This window comes from Leucopleurus acutus (assembly GCF_964270905.1).
Source record: "Leucopleurus acutus genome assembly, chromosome: 3".
Lineage (NCBI taxonomy): Eukaryota > Metazoa > Chordata > Mammalia > Artiodactyla > Delphinidae > Leucopleurus > Leucopleurus acutus.
In genome coordinates, this window is record NC_139145.1 from 84,032,849 (window position 1) to 84,055,192 (window position 22,344).

The following is a 22,344-nucleotide window of genomic DNA, read 5'->3' on the forward strand; positions in this document are numbered from 1 at the left end:
TCAAATCTTAAAATCTAGAGAACTGTAGGTACCCATGCACATTATGAAAACAGTAAGGAAGCAACAACTGAAGTGAAAGGGGATTAAGAAAGACATAAACAATTCCCCAAAGGAGGCTCGAAGCCTCTGGTATTGTCGGAAACTTCTGTGGAATGAAACCCTGCAGTTACTGCACAGCCCTCACCATCTGGCCTCATTAGCTCTAGACCCAAAACTGACAGAGGGGGTGCTTATCTACAGTTATATTTTTCTAAAACTGAATCTAAACAACAATCCTTGTTTCTGATACTAGCCTTCCAGAGTCGATGTGGATTATGATTTTTTTTTCATGGTTGTTAAAAGCCACAACTACTGCTTTGGATAAAGTTGATCTGTGAACATTGTCTTGTTAACTTGTGTTTCTCCGAACACAAAATCTGAGATATTGAAATTGTCATCCATGGGAACAGCAAGGCAGCTTAAAATCCAATGGGTAGACACAGTGAAAAAACAGTATTTACACAGAATTATCTCCAACCTAATAGGAGAGACCTTCCTTATGTTAAACAAACAAACAAACAAAAACAAAAACAAAAAAACGGCAAGAAAGAGTAGCACAGGAAAGAGCATCCCAAAGACCACACACAGTCTCCAGAAAGTCTCTCTGGAACTCTATCCAGAGTTCCACTGGACACTTCATGGGCTTCAAAACAGTGCCTGAAAAGCAAATGTGCACAGTCTTTGTTCCTCTGCCTCAGGCTACAGTTCCCCTGGGGAGACAGGAAAGTGGGGTGTGTCGGGTGCAGGCTCTGGTTTCCAAAGTGAGGAAGCATCCAGGTCTGCATTTAGAGACCTTGCTGGCAGGAAGTAGAACATCAACATGTTCAAGATTCACTTTGCCCCATTCTAGGGTTACCAGAGTCCTTTAATAAAAGTACAAAAGACGCTGGTGAGAGCTTGGCTGGGTCACGTTCCCGACCAAAATAAGGAAGGACAACTGAGGTTGAAGAGATTCATTCTCTCCCCCAAAGTAGAAAGTCAGACATCATTTGACAACCCTTCATTACAGACACAAGACATACTGTGTCTGTAATGGGACCATCAGCAGGGCCGCAGTATAAATACTCAGACCCTTGTACCCCGAGGTGGAATGACTGGGTTCTGGCAAAATTTTAAAGGCTAATAATGGGACGGAGGGGTTAGCGGCAGCATTGCGTAATGGGTACGTGGCACCCAGGGGCAGTGTAATGTGTTGCACCATCTTTCTCTGCACACTGTACCCACACCAGGATTTTCAGGAGTGGATATGGGAACTGCAAGACATGTCTCTTCCTCTGCCCACTTTTTGCTATGCCCCTGAGAGCTAGAGTCCAGATCTCATCTTCTACAGACACAGGCAACTTGTATAAACCTAGGGCAATATCTCTGCAGGTAAAAGAAATGATTTTGAAAACCTTTGTGTCAGTGTGTTTTGAAAGCAATTTCTCATTAATAGCCTTACAAAGTACATTTGCATTTAAACATTCAGAACCACCATCATTCTAAAATACAGTACAAAGAAAGCCAGTCTAAAAAATTGTTCATGAAATTGGGGTGGGAGGAGAAATTGGGGTAGAGGGAGAAAACACGTAGAAGGAATATTGAAACCAGTGCCCCTAGATCAGTAATGAGCTATTTAGGAACTTGTTGGCAACCTTTAAATAGTGTTTCATTTTAATAGCAAATGTCACCGTGAGCATTTTGGCCTGAAAAGACACTGTTTTTAAATAGGTTACCTTCTGAGAAGTTGAGAATAGAGCACCTATGAGCTCAACTTAGAATACACCAAGCAAAACAGAAATATATTTATTAAGATACTGGCTTGATCAGTAAGTACAAATGGGGGAGGGAGGCTGTTTTGTTTGTTAGTTTTGCTTTGTTTTGTGTTGTTTATGCAGAAATACTGAATTTTAGAGCAGGAAGAGGGTACCTGAGGGAGATCTACGCTCCACACTTGGCTTTTTATAGATAAAGAAACTGAAATCATTTCCTTGAGAAAGGTGTCCTTACACACTGAGATCTCACCTCTATCTAGTGTGATGCCAGCCCCTAAGAAGGCTCCACATGGAAAGCTTCCTAAGAAAATGGCCCACTCTTACAATGCTATCTGGGCTGTTATTACACAGGCTTTGTAGTTAGAGAGGGAGGCCAATTCAATGCATGACCAGCACAAGAGCTCTGAGCACTAAAGAAGGACCTTGGAGATTATCTTATCCAACTTCTTCATTTTACAGAGGAGAAAAAGACGGCCCAGAAAAATAAAGCAACCAAGAAAGACTCCATGTCAGGTGAGAACCGGTTTCCCAACAGTGGCTCTACAGACATTCTTGGGGCCAGGTATTTCTTTGTTGTAGAGGGCTGTCCTGTGCAGTGGAGGATGTTTAGCAGCCTCTCTAGCCAGCAGCAATCCCCCCCCAACAATTGTGATATCCAAAAGTATCCCAAAACATTGCCAAATGTCCTCAGGAACACAGGGAAAGACAAAACTGTCCCCATTTGAGAACCACTGGGTTGGAAACTGGCATAACCAGGAACCAAATCCCTCACCTCGCCAACCTGGTGCTCTTTCATTATATGATTACTTGTTTTCAAATAAGTATTCCGGAACTAGGAAGAACTGATTAGTGCATTAAGCCATCACTGACATTGATTACATGTCAAATCATGTTATTAACAAGCTCTTAAGAATAAGTCTTAAAGATATGAACTAATTGCATTTGCCCATCTAACTGTGTGCGCCTGGCACAAGTATAAACACGTATTTGCCTGTACACATACATAAGGCTGAAACTATGCAACTATGAGTGTCTCGTTTTTTGGCTGGGCAAAGGATAGTGATGTCATGTTAAAAGACACTTCAGGGAGAAATCGCTCTACAAATGGTAAAATTTCTTACCACCCTTAAACAAATTCACCACGTGTTGTACCTAAATATAGGTCATCATCTTTTTTATTAACAAGAAGGAACCTCACTGTCAAATTGTTTAATCATCTTATTATAAAGATAAGAAACTCAGTCCAAAGAGCTGAGGTTTCCTAAAACCGTGCTTTAAAATCATGGCAGATTCCCTCTTAAACACAGATGAGAAAAATCAGGCATAGAAATTCATAGGACACACAGCTTCTATGACCAGTGGTAACCTCTGATTTCAGAGTTCCCATTAACCACGACCTTCCAATATTACCTGTTTCTCTTTTTCCGGTGTTCTCTATTAGAATTTTCTGATTCACTACCACTGCTTGTGTTACAGCGTGAGCGCGACCTGAAAACAAAATAAGAGCAAAAGGAAAAAAAAACACAACCCACATTTATGACAAATGAAAAATTTCAGAAAGGTTCATGTTGGTTCTTTAGAATTAATTTTGCAGTAAAATTACTAGTCCAAACATAAGTAGCTGTCGTACCCTCTCCCAGTCAGAGTTTCTCAGTTCAGCCAGGCATCTGAATGTCTACAGAAATGAGACCAGATTAAAGCAAATGTCACCATGTTCCCTGAAGGGACCACAGAAACAAATACTTCCAACAGAACTCTGACGTGGAAAAGCTAAAAGCCCCTGGGGTGGACTAAATATGGACAAAAAGTCCTGTCAAACCCCTACCTTCATGGAGAAAGGGAGAGTTTATTTCCCCTCCCCTTGAATTTGTGCTGGTCCTGTGACTGATTTTTACCAACAGAAGAAGGTGTAAGGGATACTCTGCCAGTTCTAGGACAGTCTCTTAACAGGGCTGGTAGCTTCTGCTTCCTTCCAGCCACCTTAATTAGCCAGGTGCAGAGACCACAGACAGAGAGAGGTCCCAGATTGCCAGCCATTCTGCCAGGGACTAGCTAGACTAGCTAACAAACAGAATCACACAAGATATATATGGCTGTTGTTATGTTCAACCACCAAGTTTTGGGTGGTTTTAATGTAGCAAGAGATAACCGAGGGAATTCCCTGGCGGTCCGGTGGTCGAGACTCCACGCTTCCACTGCAGGGGGCACGGGTTTGATCCCTGGTCAGGGAACTAAGATCCTGCATGCCACCGCACGGTGCGGCCAAAAAAAAAAAAAAAAGAAAGAAAGAAAAAGAGATAATTGAGACAGCTCCTCTAAGACAAAAGGAGCAGAAAAAAGAAAAAAAGAGAAACTCCTAAGGATGTTAAGAAAGGAAGACTGAGAACCAGTTGAAGCCAAAATTGATTATTTCAAAGTTAAAAAAATTACAATACTCTTAAAAAAAATTACAATACTCTTAAAGCAGCCACTAATAAAACAAAACATTTTCCCCACTCCTGCCTCAGGTCTGCGCTGTGCTAATCTGCTAAGCCCCCTCCCTCTCCCTTGACCCGCCTTCCAATTTGTTTTCTTTACCTCCTCCTCTGCTTTAGATCTGAGTCCTCACCACTGTTATGGGCTTTCCTATGGAAAACAAACAAACGAAGACATTAAGGAGAAGAGAAAATTATCAGTTGGCTAAGGAAAGCATACCAAAATGAGTTTCACTTCAGTTAACGTACGTCCCTTCCAGAGTCATCCGTTCACCAAACACGGCAGTCACACATATATGCTCAGCCCTACGACTGGCCCCAGAAACATAATACCAACTGGCCTCAAGAAGCCAGCAATCTAGCAGGGGCTACAAACAGACCATAAATAACTATGCACAACATGTCTGGTAAGTTCCATTCATCCAATGAAGGGGCTCATCTGTAGTTCCTAGGTCTGCAAGTGAAACCAAGTGCTAACCTAATTAGGCCCACCAAACCTTACCTGCCTCGCATGCTTTTTTTTTGGGGGGGGGGGAAGTGGGCTGTGTTGGATCTTCATTGCTGCGCACGGACTTTCTCTAGTTGCAGCAAGCGGGGGCTACTCTTCATTGCAGTGCAGTGGGCTCTAGGCGCACGGGTTTCTGTAGTTGTGGCACACGGGCTCAGGAGTTGTGGCTCGCGGGCTCTAGAGCGCAGGCTCAGTAGTTGTTGCGCATGGGCTTAGCTGCTCCGCGGCATGTGGGATCTTCCCGGACCAGGGATCGAACCCGTGTCCCCTGCATTGGCAGGCGGATTCTTAGCCACTGCGCCACCAGGGAAGTCCTGCCTCGCGTGCTTTCAATTGATTTTAAACTAGATGCCCACAGCTTCCTTATACATAACACCTCTGACATATGGGTCACAATAGTAATGGTTGCTTAAGTTGTTTTTCAGGAACTTGGAATTAGTTCTTGCCCAGTTCAGACCAGCTGAAACCACTCACCATTCAACTGGGCCTGCGTGAGTGTCCAATGGATGGGATGACCTTTTGATGTCAGAGGGCCAAAACCTCCACCCTCAGAACATGTCCAATATTTTTTGAACATGTGTCCTATGAAGAGCCATGAAGCTCGACTACATTTGCACAGACCACCAATTACCTCCCTCTTCTTACCTCCAGTCACCTCTCCCCACGCCTCAGACCACCCTGCCTCTTTATCCCATGAATAGCCCTGAGCCCTATCTTCAGGGAGGCAGATTTGAGATTTGTTCTCCCTTCACCTTGCTTGGCTGTCTCGTGAATGAACTGTTTCTCTGAAGCAAACCTTGGCATCTCAGCATTTGACTTGCTGCAAAGTTGGGCAAACAAACCCAATTCAGTAACACAATCAACCAAGCCAAGTTCTGCCATAATCTGACATCAGCGCCCACCCAAATGCCCTTTCCAACACCCTGGCCTCCACGTCCCTTGTCATCGTCTCTAATGACCTCTTCACTACAACTCAGCAACCCCATCATGGTCACACTTTGGACTTTATCATCTGTCACCACCCACAAACACTCTGCTTTCTGACTGAAATCTCCTCTCCTTCCTGAATACCACTTCCTATTTACCTTCAAACAGCTTCGATGGGGCACTCTGGTTAAATATGCGGGCTCTGTAGTCCTGAATGTGAAGCCCATCCCATCCACTGTTAAGTTGTGTGATTTAAACAAATTACTTCTCTACTGAGCCTCAGTTTTAATAATACTTCCCACACAGGGTTGTTATGAGGATGAAATGAATTAATATATTTAAAATGCACAGAGTAGGACCCGGCCCACTGTCAGCACTCAATAAATGCTGGCTATTATTAGTATTACTATTATTGCTCATTCAATGACTTCTGTTCTATCGTTCTTTGACCTCAGTAGTACCATCTGTCTATAGACCTTGCAACTTTCCATCAGCTCCTCACCTTTTTTCGTTCCCTCCCTGACTCAGCTCAGATTTCCATCATCTCAATAACATGTATTCCAGTACTCGAAACTTCCTCCAACTCTGTTTTTTGTTCAGTCTTTTTGTCAAAACCCCAAGTACGGGTGAATCCAACTCTCCAGGTTCTCTGAGCCAGCCAGCAAAAGCTGGCCGAGCAGTGCCGGATGAAGTTACGTAAAAGGGCATATTAGCTACACTACAAATCCATTTGCATAACCTCAAGTAGATCTACAACATGACCCAGCAATCCTACCACCTTTCTCTGATCTAAGTACTCTTCAAACTCTTTTCACCTCGCAACCCTCTACTGCTTCAGCAGATGACTTTGTGTTCTCCTTCCAAAGTGAAAAGTAGCCAGCCATCAGATGGGAACTCTTTCCTCTTCCTGTTACCCAAAATAAAACTGACCAACATCTCCCTCTCTTATTTACGGAACTGTCCTTATAATTAAGGTCAGTCCCTTCACCTGTGCCGTGTGGGTCCCATCACCTCTTACCTACTCAGTGACTGTCATTAACTACCCTCCTATCGCTCACATATATTCAACTTGTCCTCCTAGCAAAGTCTTTTACCAGCTTTTCAACATTCTCAAGTCTCTCCTATTTAGACATACACATACCTACTTTGACTCCACATCACCCATGATTTCCTGCCCAGTCTCTCCTCTCTCCTTCAAAGCCACACTTCTTGAGAGAGGTATCTATGCCCTTTGGTCTCCATTTCCTTACCCTTTGTTGTACGTGCCTTTGCACTCCAGTCAGGGCAGACATGGCTCTTTAAGGCCACATTCACGACTTTCATTCCCTCATTTTCCTAACATAATTATATCAAATAACATAACACTGATATGTAAACACAATTATATAAGTATCGTTCACAGACGATCTAAACAGTGTTTCGGAACACAATTCCATTCTTGTATGGGTTTAAGTTTTTCTTAGCGATGATAACTGCCAAGTTTTCTACATACCTATCAGCTGCTTAGTTTTCCTTGTGCTTCTCACTGACTCTTCATCCCAACTCTGAGAAAACTGCAAAGCTCCTCCTGAGATGCACGAATACTCAGATAATCTGCAAGTTACATTTATATCCCTCCTGGAGCCCTCTGCCCTCCTGCTCATAACTGAATAGCCTGCTGTCTAGTACTGCTGCACAAATGTCACTTTGATTAACTCTCTTCACCATGAACCAGGGAATTCCTTTTGCTTCTGTTGGATGGTTCCCATATTTCCAGGTCTCATGGCCTCTTGTCTTGGTTTTGGTGGAACTTGTTGACAGAGAAAACTGCATGGCAGGTACATTATTTTTTTTTGTTTTGAGAGCTGAAATTTCTGACAATGTCTTTATTCTACACATACAATTATGGTTTATCTGGGCACAGAATCCTAAATTGAAAATAATCTTCCTTCAGCATTTTGAAGGCAATGCCTCGTTATCTTCTTTCCCTGCGTTTGCTGTTAAGCAGCCCAATGCCATGATTCTGATTTGTCACTATTCGTGCATGGCCTTTCTTTTCTCTCCCATTTTCCTCCCCGACACCAAGTTTTAAAAATTCTTTCTTAATCTATAATGTTTTGAAATTTAATGGTCTTGGTATGGATCTAATTTTTCAATCTAGTATGACAAATACTCAGTGGGTTCTCTTTATAGAGTTAAATCATTCCGTTCTAGGATATTTTCTTGTACTATTTCTTTTTTTTTTTTTTTTGTATTTACTATTTCTTTAATAGTTTCCTCTCCTGCAATTTTTGTCTTTTTTCCCTTAGAAATTTTATTAGTCAAATGATCGATATCCAGGTTCGATCATTTTTAATCCTTATTTCCATGGATTTGTTTTGGTTCTACTTTGGGAAAGATTTTCTTAACTTTATCTTCCAAACCTTCTATTAATTATGTAAAATTCTACCCCGAGAATTTAAAATCTGAAAACTCTTATGCACTCCTTCCTTTCAATACCACAGTTTTCACTTTTCTAAAGATAATAAACTTTTTTAGAAATTTTTCTTTGTTTCTTATATTGTCTCTATTTCCTGTGAGCTCCCACACATGCACTCCTAATTGTTGGTTCAGTCTCTGTCTTTCCAAAGAGATGCTATCCTCAAGTGCCAGGTGATTATGGCTCTCTTCGTATTTAAGCATTAGGCACTAAAAAGACTGGAACCCTCTGGATGGTGCAGTGCATGTTAACTGATGGCCTCACTGCAATGTGGAGCTAAGTAAAGTGGGTAGTCTCAACCATTTCATTGGAGGATCCTTTGAAAGCTGCTATCTGTAGGCCTTTCCCCTAGTATCTGTCCATATCCTACAGTGAGATTTTCTAATCTCATGCCTAGGAGATATAAGCCTGGCTTCTAGCAGTCTGAGAATGAAGAGAGACGGAAGCTATTTAGTAACCAGATTTTTCACTCTCTTCATTTTTCACAGGGACACAATTTCTCTAACTCTTTTACAAATTAATCCTCTTCAACTATAGCAAATAAATGCTAAAGTTTCTCACAGCTCTATCACTGGCTTTGTCTTTGCATTCTATCCATACTATCTATCTAGACAGCCTCAGTTCTATTTCATATTTCAACTAACACCTACAAGAAATCTATATTTCAGTCCAGATGGCTAATCTAGCTCCTGACTTATATCCAACAATCCATGTAAATCCCGCACGTGGACGTCTCAAAGGTACCACAAATTCAACTTATCAACAACCAAACTCAGAGCTATCCTTTTTGAGCCTGTAATGTCCAGGTGGTTCTTATTTCAGTGCATCACACCTCAATCCATGAAATTGCACACGCCCGGACTCATTCTCGACATCTGTCACTCCTTCACCCCTCATTTTGGTCCTTCTAGTCCCACTGCTTTTACCTCCTACAGGGTCTCAAAACAATTCACTTCCTTATATCTCCACATCACCACCTTAGCGCATGCTCCCATTCTCTCTCGCCAGGACTCATATGCTGCCTCATCTATTTCCCCTACTACCTTCTCTCCACAGGACAGTAAGGATCACCTTTACCCAATACAAATGCAACTGTGGTATCACCCCCTTAGAAAAACCACTGGTCTAGTGACCAAAATCCTTAACAAAGTCCAGGTGTCTTTTTTTTTTTTTTTTTTGCGGTTCGCAGGCCTCTCACTGTTGTGGCCTCTCCCATTGCGGAGCACAGGCTCCGGACGTGCAGGCTCAGCAGCCATGGCTCACAGGCCCAGCTGCTCCGCAGCATGTGGGATCTTCCCGGACCGGGGCATGAACCCGTGTCCCCTGCATCGGCAGGCGGACTCTCAACCACTGCGCCACCAGAGAAGCCCTCCAGGTGTCCTTTGAGATCTGGCCTCATCTTTCTCTCTGGGCTCATTTCCAACACATTTCTGTTCACTCAGTGCTTGAGCAACACTGGCTTTTCAGCCTTGCTCCCCACTCTGTTCTATCCCAAGGCCCCTGAATATGTTGCCCCCGTTCCTGGAATGATCTTTCCTCTTCTTGCCTGCTCTGGCCTCGGCACCCAGCTCAAGAATCCAACCTCAGGGAACACTTCCCCGACCTCCTTGACTCAAGGACTCAGCAAAACTTCCCCTATTGGTGCTGGTTACACAAGTGTTTGGTTTGTTAAAATTTATCAAGCTGTTATACCTGTGATATGTGTACTTTTCTGGAGACATGTTAGGTTACAATAACAAGTTCTTATAAATCCCTCTAAGCACCCTATTAACTCCCCACTCAAGGACACAGAAAAGTTATAACTGCGTAGGCATTTGTGTGATTTGTGTATTTCTTCCCCAAATTGTAAGCTCCCAAAGGGCAGGGACTTTCTCTAGTGCTGTTTAACACAGTGCCTGGCATAAAGTAGGCACTAATTAACATTTCTGAGTGTGAAAATGGACAGGGGTGAAAATAACTTGTACTGGCTAGGAAGTATGCTAGCCTTCTTCTTCTAGAACAGGACTGCTTAAACAAGCAGGCTTCAGGGTCTCCATGAACCTTGAAATAGTCTATGAAAATTTGTACGTGTATTTAATTAAGTACTTTTCCCTCCTCCGGAATGAATCCAACATTTCATCAGATTCTCAGAGAGTTTTATCACCCAAAAAGGTTAAGGATCAGTGTTCTAGACTCAGCCAGAATTTGATAGATTTATCCATTTAATGACAAACAACTGGCAAAATAGAAAATTTTCATATGTTTTGCAAAATATGTTATCCTGGCCATGCACGGCAAAATAGAATTTTCTATTCTTAAATTTAAGTCCTTGAGATTTCTCCATGCTGATGACAAATCTCGGTTTTAAATGTCAGAGTTTATCCAGCTATGCAGGGATTTGTGCTCAAGGGCAAGGTAAATATGTGTGAAAATAAAACAAGACTGAGAAGGACAGGGCAATTATAGGGCATTTAGAGGGGAAAGAAACAAAGAATGAGCTCTAGCTCTTTATACCAACATGCCGCAACGTCTAGTCTCCTCAAAACACACATGCCCAATAAGAGACCTTTCAAGTACCACACAGAACCAGACAGAGGCCCTGATGCCCAGACAAAAAGACTCTCTATAAAATCAAAAGCCTTTCCTCTGGATGGTGCCAATGAAAGGATCCTCTGTCCACGCACCACAATTACTTCTCTGTATTTCACAGGAAGCCAGCAGAAAACGTATCTCAGTAAAAAAGTCATTAAGTCTGGATTTGGGAATATGTGTGCTCCCGACTATTTCAAGCAATTTGTTCGGGGGAAAAAAATGTAAATTTTTATAAATAATGTAAAAACTTGATAAATTCATTTTCAAGCATATTAAAATAAAAATGACCATCTGCTCAATGTGTGTAATTATTTTATTTAGGGAATGCTGAAAAGGTACACTAATAATTTAGGATGAAAAACTATAAAAACCTATCTATTTAACAACCGAACAGTGCCAAATTCTTAATATATTTAGCAGTTCCCACTACCCACATCCCCTGAACACATATATACACACAAATACACTTTAAAGTGTTTCCCAGTGATGTTGCCTTGGTTTTAAGTGTTGTCCAAGATGAACCAATTGTTGGTAGGGAAGGAGGGCAGAAAATCTATTCCCCTGCCTTAAGTGATGACTCATTATCCCTGCCTTTTTCAGATGTACAGACCTGGATCCACTTCTAGACTGGAACAGTTACCCACAAGGAACAGCTACCATTTTCTCCCCAAGCCTGTTTTCTCATCTGTAAAAGTGAGATAATAATGCTGGGCCAGGGATATTCCGTCGGTTCTCAGTCCCATCTGGACCCACCGCTAATCTTCCCTGTATTGCCAAGACTGGAGGCCTTAATATCACATCTTCCTGGATTCCTTTGCCACTTAGGCACTCAGGAGAGATTTGAAGGCAGGAGGAAAGGGCAAGTGATTTTGCTTCTAGCAGCACCTGTGGCACCCACTGTTGCACTCCTTACAACTGGGGGTTCCACAGTGTTAGTATGGCGGTGGTACCTCTAGCAGTGGCAGCAAGAGTCACTCCTACAGTGGCGGAGCCCCCGGCAGTGCCAGCAGCAAGTACAGGCACCCGAGGGTCAGCTGAAAGGCGGAAGTAGCCTTGACTCTCTGGGTGACACCCCGTCTCTCCTCTTACTCCTGGCCGCACAGTGTTCAGGTTGCAGACGTGCACCACTCTCTGCCTTTTGCTCCTTCAGTCCTGCTCACGTTTGTGTACCAATCCCTGCATTAATCCCTCTCTGCTGGAAAGGCCTAGTGACTGAATGATATATACACCAATTTCTATAGGGGTATCATAAGGATTAAATGAGATAACACATAACAAGTAATCTGCTCAGTACTTGGAACATGGTAAATGGAAGCTATTTTTCCATTATTCTATCTAATCGTGTTGCTCACGATCCAGCTCCCCCTTCTCAGTCCTACTAGGTGAAGGTGATGACCTTTCCCTTCTTAACCACCAAAGGATTTCAGTGAAGTTGGACCTGGTTTGAGAAAGCTGGGGATGAAGACCCTGGGAAACTGGCAGAAGTAGAAGACATCAAACAGGGATGGACCAGCAAGTGAGTACGAACAAGGGCAGAGAAAAGAGAAGGGCTTCTGCTTTCTAAATCTACAGTGTATACAAAAAGAACCTTGACAGTTATCTGAATACATGACCTGAACTTCTTATAACTATAAGTCACTTATAAAATATCATTTATGTAGGTACACGAAGTACAACACAGTCCCCATCAGGTAGGAATGAAATGAGTTTCTCTGGTAAGTGATTTCTAGGTCTTCCTCTCTTGGACCTGTCATATTGCCCAGGCTGCTTTGCAGAGACAGTCCAAAACTGCTAGATATGAATTTTTTTTAGTTAAGTACACACACGCAAATATAATCACACAAACAATGTGACCTGCTGGGTAAAATGTAACAGGATTCATTTTCTCTGTTCTTTGAAAGGGGTTTTACTCAAGTTTAAGCAACAATATCAGTCCTGAGAGCAAAGCACTCAGTCTCCGCTAAGAGATTTCTCTCTAAACATAATCCTATCTTCTCAGATCAAAACATTTAAATCTTTTATATATTAACATGTATCATTATACAATATATATTATATACACTACATATCATATATACTATATAATATCTATTCTCAAAATACATTATATACATTTTTCAAAATGTAGTCTTAACTACAATACAGAAAGCGAGTTCCCATCAATATTTTATGAAATTATTCTCTGAAACTCTGGCTGTTTAAGAGAAATGCTTCAGGACCCCTAGCTTATTTTATCTCAATTAAAAACAAAACATAAACATATATCCTTATTGTGAAGCAATTATACTCTAATAAAGATGTTTAAAAAAAAAACCCGAAAGCATAAGCTCTCTGTTACCATGGGGAGACAAACAATCATTATACTATGAGAGTAACCTGTGATTAAAATGCGGCTGGGATCCAGAGCTTCTGTTGGGGATTTAAAACCAAGGGTCGTTCAGCTTACCTCCTCCTGGTGGGCTGTACAGAGTCATGGTCGCTCCCACACGAGGGGTTTCGGCGGCGCGCATAGGGGAACTTGGGAGATTTCGTGCGGTCGTTCGGGGAGTTGTAGAGTCCGCTGGAGTGGAAGAGGAAAGGTCAATGATGTCCACAGAGGGCCTGGAGGAGCAACACCCTAAGCTGGATCTAGGGAAGTGTTCATGACTGCACATTTTTTACTGCCTGGAGAATACTGGATCATGGGCACATGGTTCTCTTTGCTGACAAGATTTCTTGAAAGGAAAGAGAAGTAAACAAATCATAAAAATCTTCATTTTGCAAGAACGGGTTTGTCTCACTGGCCTTCAACAGTAAGAAATCAACACACACAAATGATGGCAATAACAACAACAATCTGCACTTATGATGAAACCACCACATGCCAGGTGCTGCCTGAGCTGCGGGCTTTATATTCATTATCTCAGCTTTTCTCCAGATCAACCCTAATCACCAAAGTACAATTATTAGACCCATGTAACAGAAAAGAAAACAGAAATACAGAATGTTTAATTAAGCAGCCAAGTAGAGTAGCTAGGAAAGAGGCAGAGCTAGAATCTGAACCACTGTGTGGTCAGACCTGGAACCACCGTAACTATATGGCCAGTAAGTTATGATGCAGGTCTGCTCCTGGTATGGTAGTTGTGAACAAAAGAAACTCAATATTTCTATATTTCTAGAAATAAAGGTCTACTAGAAGCACTATTCATTAGCTATAGTTTTCAACTCAAGTTTTTACAAGAACTATGAAATTGGGAAAATTACCATTTATATGTCATTTCGCATATTCTAATGACCACCAAGCCATCCTAATGCTCTTTCAGGCAGTTTCTTAGTATATACAAATTTTCCTTTCTGTCTTTCCAGGAGAAAGTTTCACGTTAGGACACATCCCGTTGACCTCTACTTCAGAAGTTCTCGGTCACACAGATTTAGGAATCTGACTGACTTGTCCACAGTTAGCCATCACCAGCCACAAAGCAGTTGGATTCCATTATTTAACAAGCTGCAATTGCTAACCCCTTTTCTACTGTTCTCCTTTATAAAGACAATGATTCTCTTTACCTCTGGGGACCATTTTCTTCCCACGGCGCATGAGATTTGCTTCTTTGGGTAACAGGGCTGTTTTCATTCTTTGCTTTCTTAAAGCTTTAATTAAAAAACAAAAAGAGTGCAGAAATTAGCTAGAAAATAAAAGGAATGAATTAGCTAGAAAATAAAAGGAAATTAACTCACATACTTATTTCTTCAGTAAAATTATTTAACAAATGTTTTAAAATGTGTTTTTATTTATACCTGTGACTCATTCCAGAAAGAATATAAAGTGGCTACCTTAATTTAAAAAAATACTTGTTTCCAGCAGTACTTTGGGGGTCTCTTTTCCCCTTCTTTCTTTCTAGTTTTACTTCTTTATGGCAACCAAATGCCAAGTCATCAATTGTAAGAACCTTTCTAAAGAGTCCACCTGCAGGACAGGAAAAAAGGGCACCAGCAAGCGAAGAAAAGAGGCTGATGAGAAAGGAAAGTTGGGTATCTGGGCTCATGAAGCTGGCTCCCTCTTTTCAGCAGTGGTCAGAGACCGCTGGCTTTGGCCTTGGGTCTGAATCTATGCAGGCTGGTCAGCTCTGGGCAGGTTCAGGCTACCGGAACTGACTTTCTCTGCCCCCAGCTTCTGCCATATCTTGGCTTCATCCTTCCAAATCAGAATGACTTTCAAATGCTATTTCCTGACCTAGTATTATCTTTCTGCCCTAAGAATGTAAATATAACTGAGTTGTTATTCAATCCCAACAAATTGTTTTAGAAACACATGGGAGACACAAGGAAAGGATTCATCAGAACTCTTCTGTCACCAGGGGAGTAGGGGAGGTGTGTCACCTCTCACTTCCCCGGGAGACTCCACTTCAGAAAAAGATAGATCTACTTAACTCTTAATCCACTTTTAACCCTGGCTTTTTGAGGAATCCTCTATTTAATAGTCCTGGAATATAGTCATAGCAGAGTTCTTTGTAACAGTCAAGAAAGAGGAGAGAGAAAATAACAAGGTCATTTCAAAAAATGGAAATAAACTTGTACCCTAGCATACTATATTCATATAGCAATTAATACAACATAAGCTTAAAAAATTAAATATTTGACAAAGGCACATAACAGAGCATTAGTAGATAGTAGGTATGTTTTACTTATATATGAGCAATATATTACTCTTATAAAGGTTAAAAAATATTTGGAAGATCAAATTTCTAAAGTAAAACCTTACTTTTGAAATGAGGAAAAGAAATATGGTAGATTTAATACAACAGTAGAGAGTTTGAGTGTGTTTAATAAATCAGAAAGAAAAGAGAAAAGGGAGATTGAGAAATGCAGTAGGGAGATGAAAGGGAAATTGAGAGAGCAGCGAAAGAATAATGAAATCCTGGGGGGCAAATTAATTGCATTCACTGACTGAGCTATTTCTCATCTGGAACTTGAGTAGGAAAATTTGGCGGCCCTTCAGGTATCATCAGTCCTATCGGCAAGAATGCAGTTACAGAGGGGATTGAACTCCTGTACATTCTAAAAAGCCTTGGGATCTGAATTTCATGCAAGATTACTGTTCTTATGTTGGACTTACCATAAGCATATCCTGTACATACAGATTAAGATGACTCACTAGCCACTGCCGTGAGGCTGACTAAGGGAAGCACAGTAAACGAAAGTGTAGGCAAAAGCAAAGAACTTGTCACTCCAAAAAGAAAACCTGTACAGGGAGCGTCCTATAACTAAACAAAACAAAATGATGGCAAAACCCTGGGGACACCCTGCAACTCTGAGAAATTTCATAACTTAGAATTATTTTGCTGAGAAATCATAAACTATATCCCTCCAAGTAACAACAACCCAGTTGAATGAAGACACCAGTTATTTACTAATGAAAGATGGAATAGATGATCTAAGAAGTCTCTCAAGGTCATGTATTTCTGACTGCTTGGACTTCTCCATGATGCATGTGGAGCAGTCTCTATAGAGGAAGGGAGCTGATGAAAGCTACTTATTGTATGTGTAACATCCTGTTCCATGAACATAATTCGAGATAGGAAAAAGTGATGCTGAAAGAGCGTCTTAACAGAGAACAAGGCTGATCTTTCAGGGAAACAATCCACATAATATATTAAGAGAAGGTCTTTCTGCTGGGGGAGGCTGCTGGGAAAATTGGTGCAGAGGACCATGACGACTCTTTATACATATGCAATCACTGCCTTCTTAAACCCTGTGCCTCTAAATGCTATAAATCCTCTTTCTAGGGCCACAGTTCAATGCATCGCTGTAATGAACGCAGTACATTGAACGTGAATATGATCTACTTTACTTCCCAGGTCCCTCTGAGTTAGTCCATTATATCATGCCATTTAAAAAATCCCATGGAATTTTCACTCTGCTCAGAGAAGGCAGACCACACACTATCTGTGACTTTATCACGCTATGACAGCAGGAGCATTTCCTTCAAATGAGAGGGACATATCCTGATGTTTTATATTTCACTGGCATTTTAAAGTGTTCTTTGGCCCACAGAGTTTTTTTCATCAAAAGTACTAGTTAATTATCAGAGTGAAAAGATTCTTAACCTTGCCAACAGAAAAAAAAGCATTTCTGTGACAGCATATAGTGGTGTGTCCTTTCAGTTAACCGACTGACCTTTTTATTGGTGAAGGTGCGATAATTTTAGTTGTTCCTTCATTTTCTCCATTTTCCATGTTTGCAGTTACCCGATTTATGCTGTCTGATCCTAGTAGCAAAGAGGGGAAAGAAAGAGATAGTGGAGAAGAAAAGAAAGGAGATAGTGGTCAGAGAAACACAAAGAAGCAAAAACATATTTTTAAATGTAACTTTAGGGACATCATGGCACATTGTATTGATAAATTTTAATTCCAAATGCGTAATGAATTGCCCAATAAATCTGAGTTACTATTTTCTGAAATGTACTAAGCCCTCAACGTAACAATGTCCAAAGGGGTCTAGGTTATGGTACCACTGTAAAATGGTACCTTTAGAGACTTGAAGAGTTAAAAAAGTCCCCACATCAACTGTTAAAATAAGAATCTAAGATATTTAGTACTATTATATTGGAATGTAAGCCATTCCAATCGGTCCTTGATAACTACGTTGTGAAAAAAGTTACTGTTTCTTGGCAGGCCATGACAACCCTCATTCTCAATCAAACCGACCCCAAATATTTTGAACCTGAAAATATTCCAGCTCATAAGGCAAATGGCAAAACCAGAGGAATACAGACGTGAGTTGTATCGCTCACATTAAAAAAAAGTTTTCAAATGTGTTTTTTAATGTAAATATCCCTTAAGGTGTGAAACTGACTTTTTAAAAGCTTTTATTCCGCAGATTTGCATACACGCTAGATGAACCAGCAGAGGGAGCCCCCAGCAGACACAACGTTGGAAATCATGATCCAAATAAAGTGCAGCGGATGGGCCCATCCAGGAAGTCTGGATCCCATTCTTGGGAGGGAGGCAGATAAGCCTGCAGGGGTGAGATGTGCAGCACTGATGAGTAGTCTTCTTTTCTCTAGCGGCGTGGCCCTCACTCTGGGAGGCACAGGGGAAACCAGGGAGGGGATGTCCAAAGCCCTTGTTCAATTAACCATGTGGCAGGCAGGTGTGTCTTCCTCAGAAAGGCATCTTGTATGTCCACGGATCAGGTCCTTCAATCCAAAGAGTAATCACCCCTAACGGTTTTCGAGTTGTGAGGTGAGTCTGTAATACTAGTAAGAGCTAATATTTACTGAGCACTTAACCATGTGTTGGTGCTGCCCCAAGTACTTCCGGGTCTTTTTAATCATATAATCCTCAAAATAATCCTCTAAGGTAGATACTAATATTATCCCCATTTTTAAAGATAAGAAAAACAGGACCTTGCCAAGGTCCCACAGCTCATGAGTGGGGGGTGGGGGGGGAGCAGCTTTAAAACCCAGCAGTCCGGCTCCTGAATCTTAGCTCTAAGCCACCACAATACACAGCCTTCCATGACCACCTGCACCTCATCCTCAAAAATCAGTCTAAATTAAGGGTCCACTGGGAGAAACAGACTCTTTAGAAGTGAAAAGAATGTCCAATGAGGGGACTTCCCTGGTGGTCCTGTGGGTAGGACTCCGTGCTCCCAATGCAGGGGGCCCGGGTTCGATCCCTGGTCGAGGAACTAGATCCTGCATGCATGCCACAACTAAGAGTTCACATGCTGCAACTAAGACCTGGCGCAGCCAAAATAAATAAATAAATAAAGATTATAAAAAAAAAAAAAAGAATGTCCAATGAGAAGAATATTTAATAGCCAACTAAGAGAAGAATTCTCTCTCAAGGGCAACCAACGCTGAAAGACAACAAGAGAAACAAGTGAGCACCCCAAAGTTGGCCATTCCCTCCAGAACACTTGGAGGCAGGTTTGGCTACTCATCAGGAATGATAAACATTAAGGCATACACCTTGAACACAGAAAGAAAACAGTGGTTTCAAATAAGAGCTCCCAAAACTATTATTACAACGAATTTGACATGGATTCAACATCTGCATTTTGTTCCTATTCTGGAACCCTGAAATGAAAAGGTGAACCTGAAGATATGTGGCATTAAAGGTACGCTCATGTGGGAGCAACATTCAGAATCCAGGCATTAGAAAACAATAACATTGAGATCTACGGGAAATTTCACCAGGTATAATAAGTGGAACACAACCAACTCCAGTGAACAACCCCATGTGCTATCAGACATCAGAGTGGCCAGTCACTGTCTATTTTGCAATAACCCTTAATAAAAATCACCTAGGCAGATTCCCAAAATTTCTGCTCCAGTGAACAACCCCATGTGCTATCAGACATCAGAGTGGCCAGTCACTGTCTATTTTGCCATAACCCTTAATAAAAATCACCTAGGCAGATTCCCAAAATTTCTGCTGCAGATTTCAGATGGAGCTGCTTCTCAAAACTGGAATTCCATGTGGTATGGCCCTGGGACAGTGGCAGGAGGGATTAATTCATTTGTGCCCTAGACAGAATTACCCCAACATCATATTTTTAATTGTTTTGAATACATGTTTTTAATATGTGGTATTGTTTTCAGCAGGTATTACTAATTTATACTGCAAGGGACCTTCATGTACCCAAGGCTATTTCCCAGGCTGAGCAGTCTTTTCTTTTTGCTTTTTGGCTTGTTTATTTTTTGTTGGAGTGTAGTTGATTTACAATATTGTGTTACTTTCTGCTGTACAGCAAAGTGAATCAGTTATACATATACACATATCTACTCTTTCATTACAGAGTACGGAGTAGAGTTCCCTGTGCTATACAGTAGGTCCTTATTAGTTATCTATTTTATATATAGTAATGTGTATATGTCAATCCCAATCTCCCAGTTTACCCGTCCCTCCCTCTCCCGCCTGGTAACCATAATATTGTTGAGCAGTCTTAGTCTAACAACCTTGGGGAAAGTGAGGCTGCCTGATCACTTTCACCTGGTTTCCTTCCGAAGCTTCCAAAAACTTAACAAACAGGTAGATCAAAAACTGAGCATTATCTTAAAATAGAAAAATTTCAAACTATGTATGCATGCGTTTTTTCTTAAAGAAACCAACATTGGGTTATTCACAATATCTAAATCATAATTCTTGACATCAAACACTAAATCTATGGTTTTCCCAAAGAATTTCAGGAAAAAAAATCACACACAAGCTCTCTCTCAGACACTCACAAACACCATAGCCAGGCTTCTTCAAAATAAACTGTTTGACTGACAAGACTATTTTACTAACATAAAATGGTATATATGTTAGTCATATAACTCTCATATACACATCATAACTAGATAGGGTAATACAATTTAATTTATGGCTCTTTTATATTCAAAACAGTGTACTACTAACCAAAAAATCTGTTTATATGTATTTTCCTCCTCTATAGCTATGTGAACTGGACAAGCCTATGGTGTAAAAGCCTTACTAGGAAAACAGACTATAAGGAGAAAAGCTACTTACAAGCCTTAACTCAGTGGGAGCACTTCTGAAGTATCCATTCATATAATATTCATATTTAACTATAAATTACTCTATTCTATTCATGAACGTAGGGTTCTTAAAAAGCCCTAATTAGGCAATACCTATTAGCTTTATATTACTAAATATGCACTTAAAAGTAATAACTACTTTTTAAATTTTATTTTATTTTATTTTCGGCTGTGTTGGGTCTTCGTTGCTGCGCACGGGCTTGTCTCTAGTTGCGGCGAGTGGAGGCCACCCTTCTTTGTGGTGCGCGGGCTTCTCATTGTGGTGGCTTCTCTATTGTTGCAGAGCACGGGCTCTAGGCACACAGGCTTCAGTAGTTGTGGTGCGTGGGCTCAGTAGCTGTGGCTCGTGGGCTCTAGAGCGCAGGCTCTGTAGTTGTGGCACATGGGCTTAGCTGCTCTGCAGCATGTGGGATCTTCCCAGACCAGATCGAACCCGTGTCGCCTGCATTGGCAAATGGATTCTTAACCACTGCTCCACCAGGGAAGTCCCAATAACTACATTTTTAAAACACTGTATTTTAACCATTGTCCTAATTATGTTAAATGAGCGAGATTTTTTTTTATACTGCTACCATTTAAGAAGAAAGCTAAGCAATTAAGTAAAGTTAGGTTATATATTGCTTACTGAAATCCACAAAGGTGAGAGCGATGGTTATGCATCATCTAGGTTTATTGACTCCACTTTGCTGACATGCACTAACTGCCTTCCTTTTCCAAATGTTTCCTCCCCTCGTCATCCCACCTTCCAGAACCATCCCTCCTACGTTAGCTCAGATTCTTGGACTAGAGAGAAGAGGTGATCTGACAAACCAACCACACTAAAGGGCTCATGTCTTCATGTATTAATTAGTCACAGAATAGTTCCTTTCGTTTTTGGCTCCATTGGGTCGTCGTTGTTGCACAGGCTTTCTCTAGTTGCGGTGAGCAGGGGCTACACTTCGCTGCAGTGCGCGGGCTTCTCATTGTGGTGGCTTCTGTTGTTGCGGAGCACAGGCTCAAGGAGCGTGGGCTTCAGTGATTGCAGCACACGGGCTCAGTAGTTGTTGCACGCGGGCCCTAGAGTGCATGTGCTTCAGTAGTTGTGGTGCACAGGCTTAGTTGCTCCACAGCATGTGGGTTCTTCCCGGACCAGGGATCGAACCCACGTCTCCCGCATTAGCAGGCGGATTCTTAACCACTGCGCCACCAGGGAAGTCCCATAGTTCCATTTTAAAGAGAAAAAGGAAGAGTCAAATATTAACTAAAATAATTAACTGATAACAACGGAATTTCAGGCGTTGCTCCAGGAGAAATTTTGAGGCTGAAGAAATCGTTTTTCACCACTCCTTTTTCATTGTAAATTATAATGGACCACCAGAAAAGAATATAACATACATATATGAACAGTTTAACAAATTTATTATAAAGTGAACAGCTATTTAACTACTACCCACGTCAAGATATAAAACATTAAGGGAAATTTTCCTACACTACACAATCACTCCATTTGCTGTAACTCTTCCTTTCAGATAAGGCCAAACAGTTGTTTTCCATTTAAAATATCTAGAAACACAAATTATCATGTATATATCTCATAAAATATTAATAATACACATAATGAAATTATTAAAATTTAAAATTATTAGTAAAAGTGAATAGGCCCTCAAAATCTTAATAAAATGAAGGACATATCATTGTGCTCCCGTGATTGCCAGCATAGTGTCTTATACATGGTGATACTCAGTGAAGGTCTGTTATTATAGAGGATGTATTTCTGTTTCTACTATTTTTTCCACTTGAAGGGAAAATTCAGGATAATGATATTATGTTTAAAATGTGTCAAAACCAAGACAAAAAAATATATATATCTGGATGTGGCCGTATGGGAAATTCAGGATGAGAGATGACATGCACCACATCCTACAAGCCTGGGCTACTTCTTAGAGCTTTAAAAGCAGCTTTCCACCATAGCATGCAATTCTTTTCTACTCTTTTAAATGAAAGTCACAGATTACCTACAACAAAGGTCAGTTATTGACATGTGGTTACTAAGGCTCTTAGGTTAACCTGTATTTTATTTTACATAAAATATCAACACTAGCAAGACCAGT

At 41.1% G+C, this 22,344-nt stretch overlaps 1 protein-coding gene across 1 annotated transcript in view; it reads right to left on the reverse strand.

Moving 5' to 3' along the window:
* The window catches only part of EPB41L4A (erythrocyte membrane protein band 4.1 like 4A), a gene marked incomplete at both ends in the record, with an annotated part of 257,309 nt that overhangs the window by 31,042 nt on the left and 203,923 nt on the right, over positions 1-22,344 (reverse strand). The window contains 5 exons of the mRNA XM_082837350.1: positions 3,204-3,281; positions 4,371-4,418; positions 13,178-13,291; positions 14,275-14,358; positions 16,885-16,975. Of these exons, the coding sequence (XP_082693476.1) occupies positions 3,204-3,281; positions 4,371-4,418; positions 13,178-13,291; positions 14,275-14,358; positions 16,885-16,975 (415 nt within the window). The remainder of the gene's footprint in view (positions 1-3,203; positions 3,282-4,370; positions 4,419-13,177; positions 13,292-14,274; positions 14,359-16,884; positions 16,976-22,344) is intronic.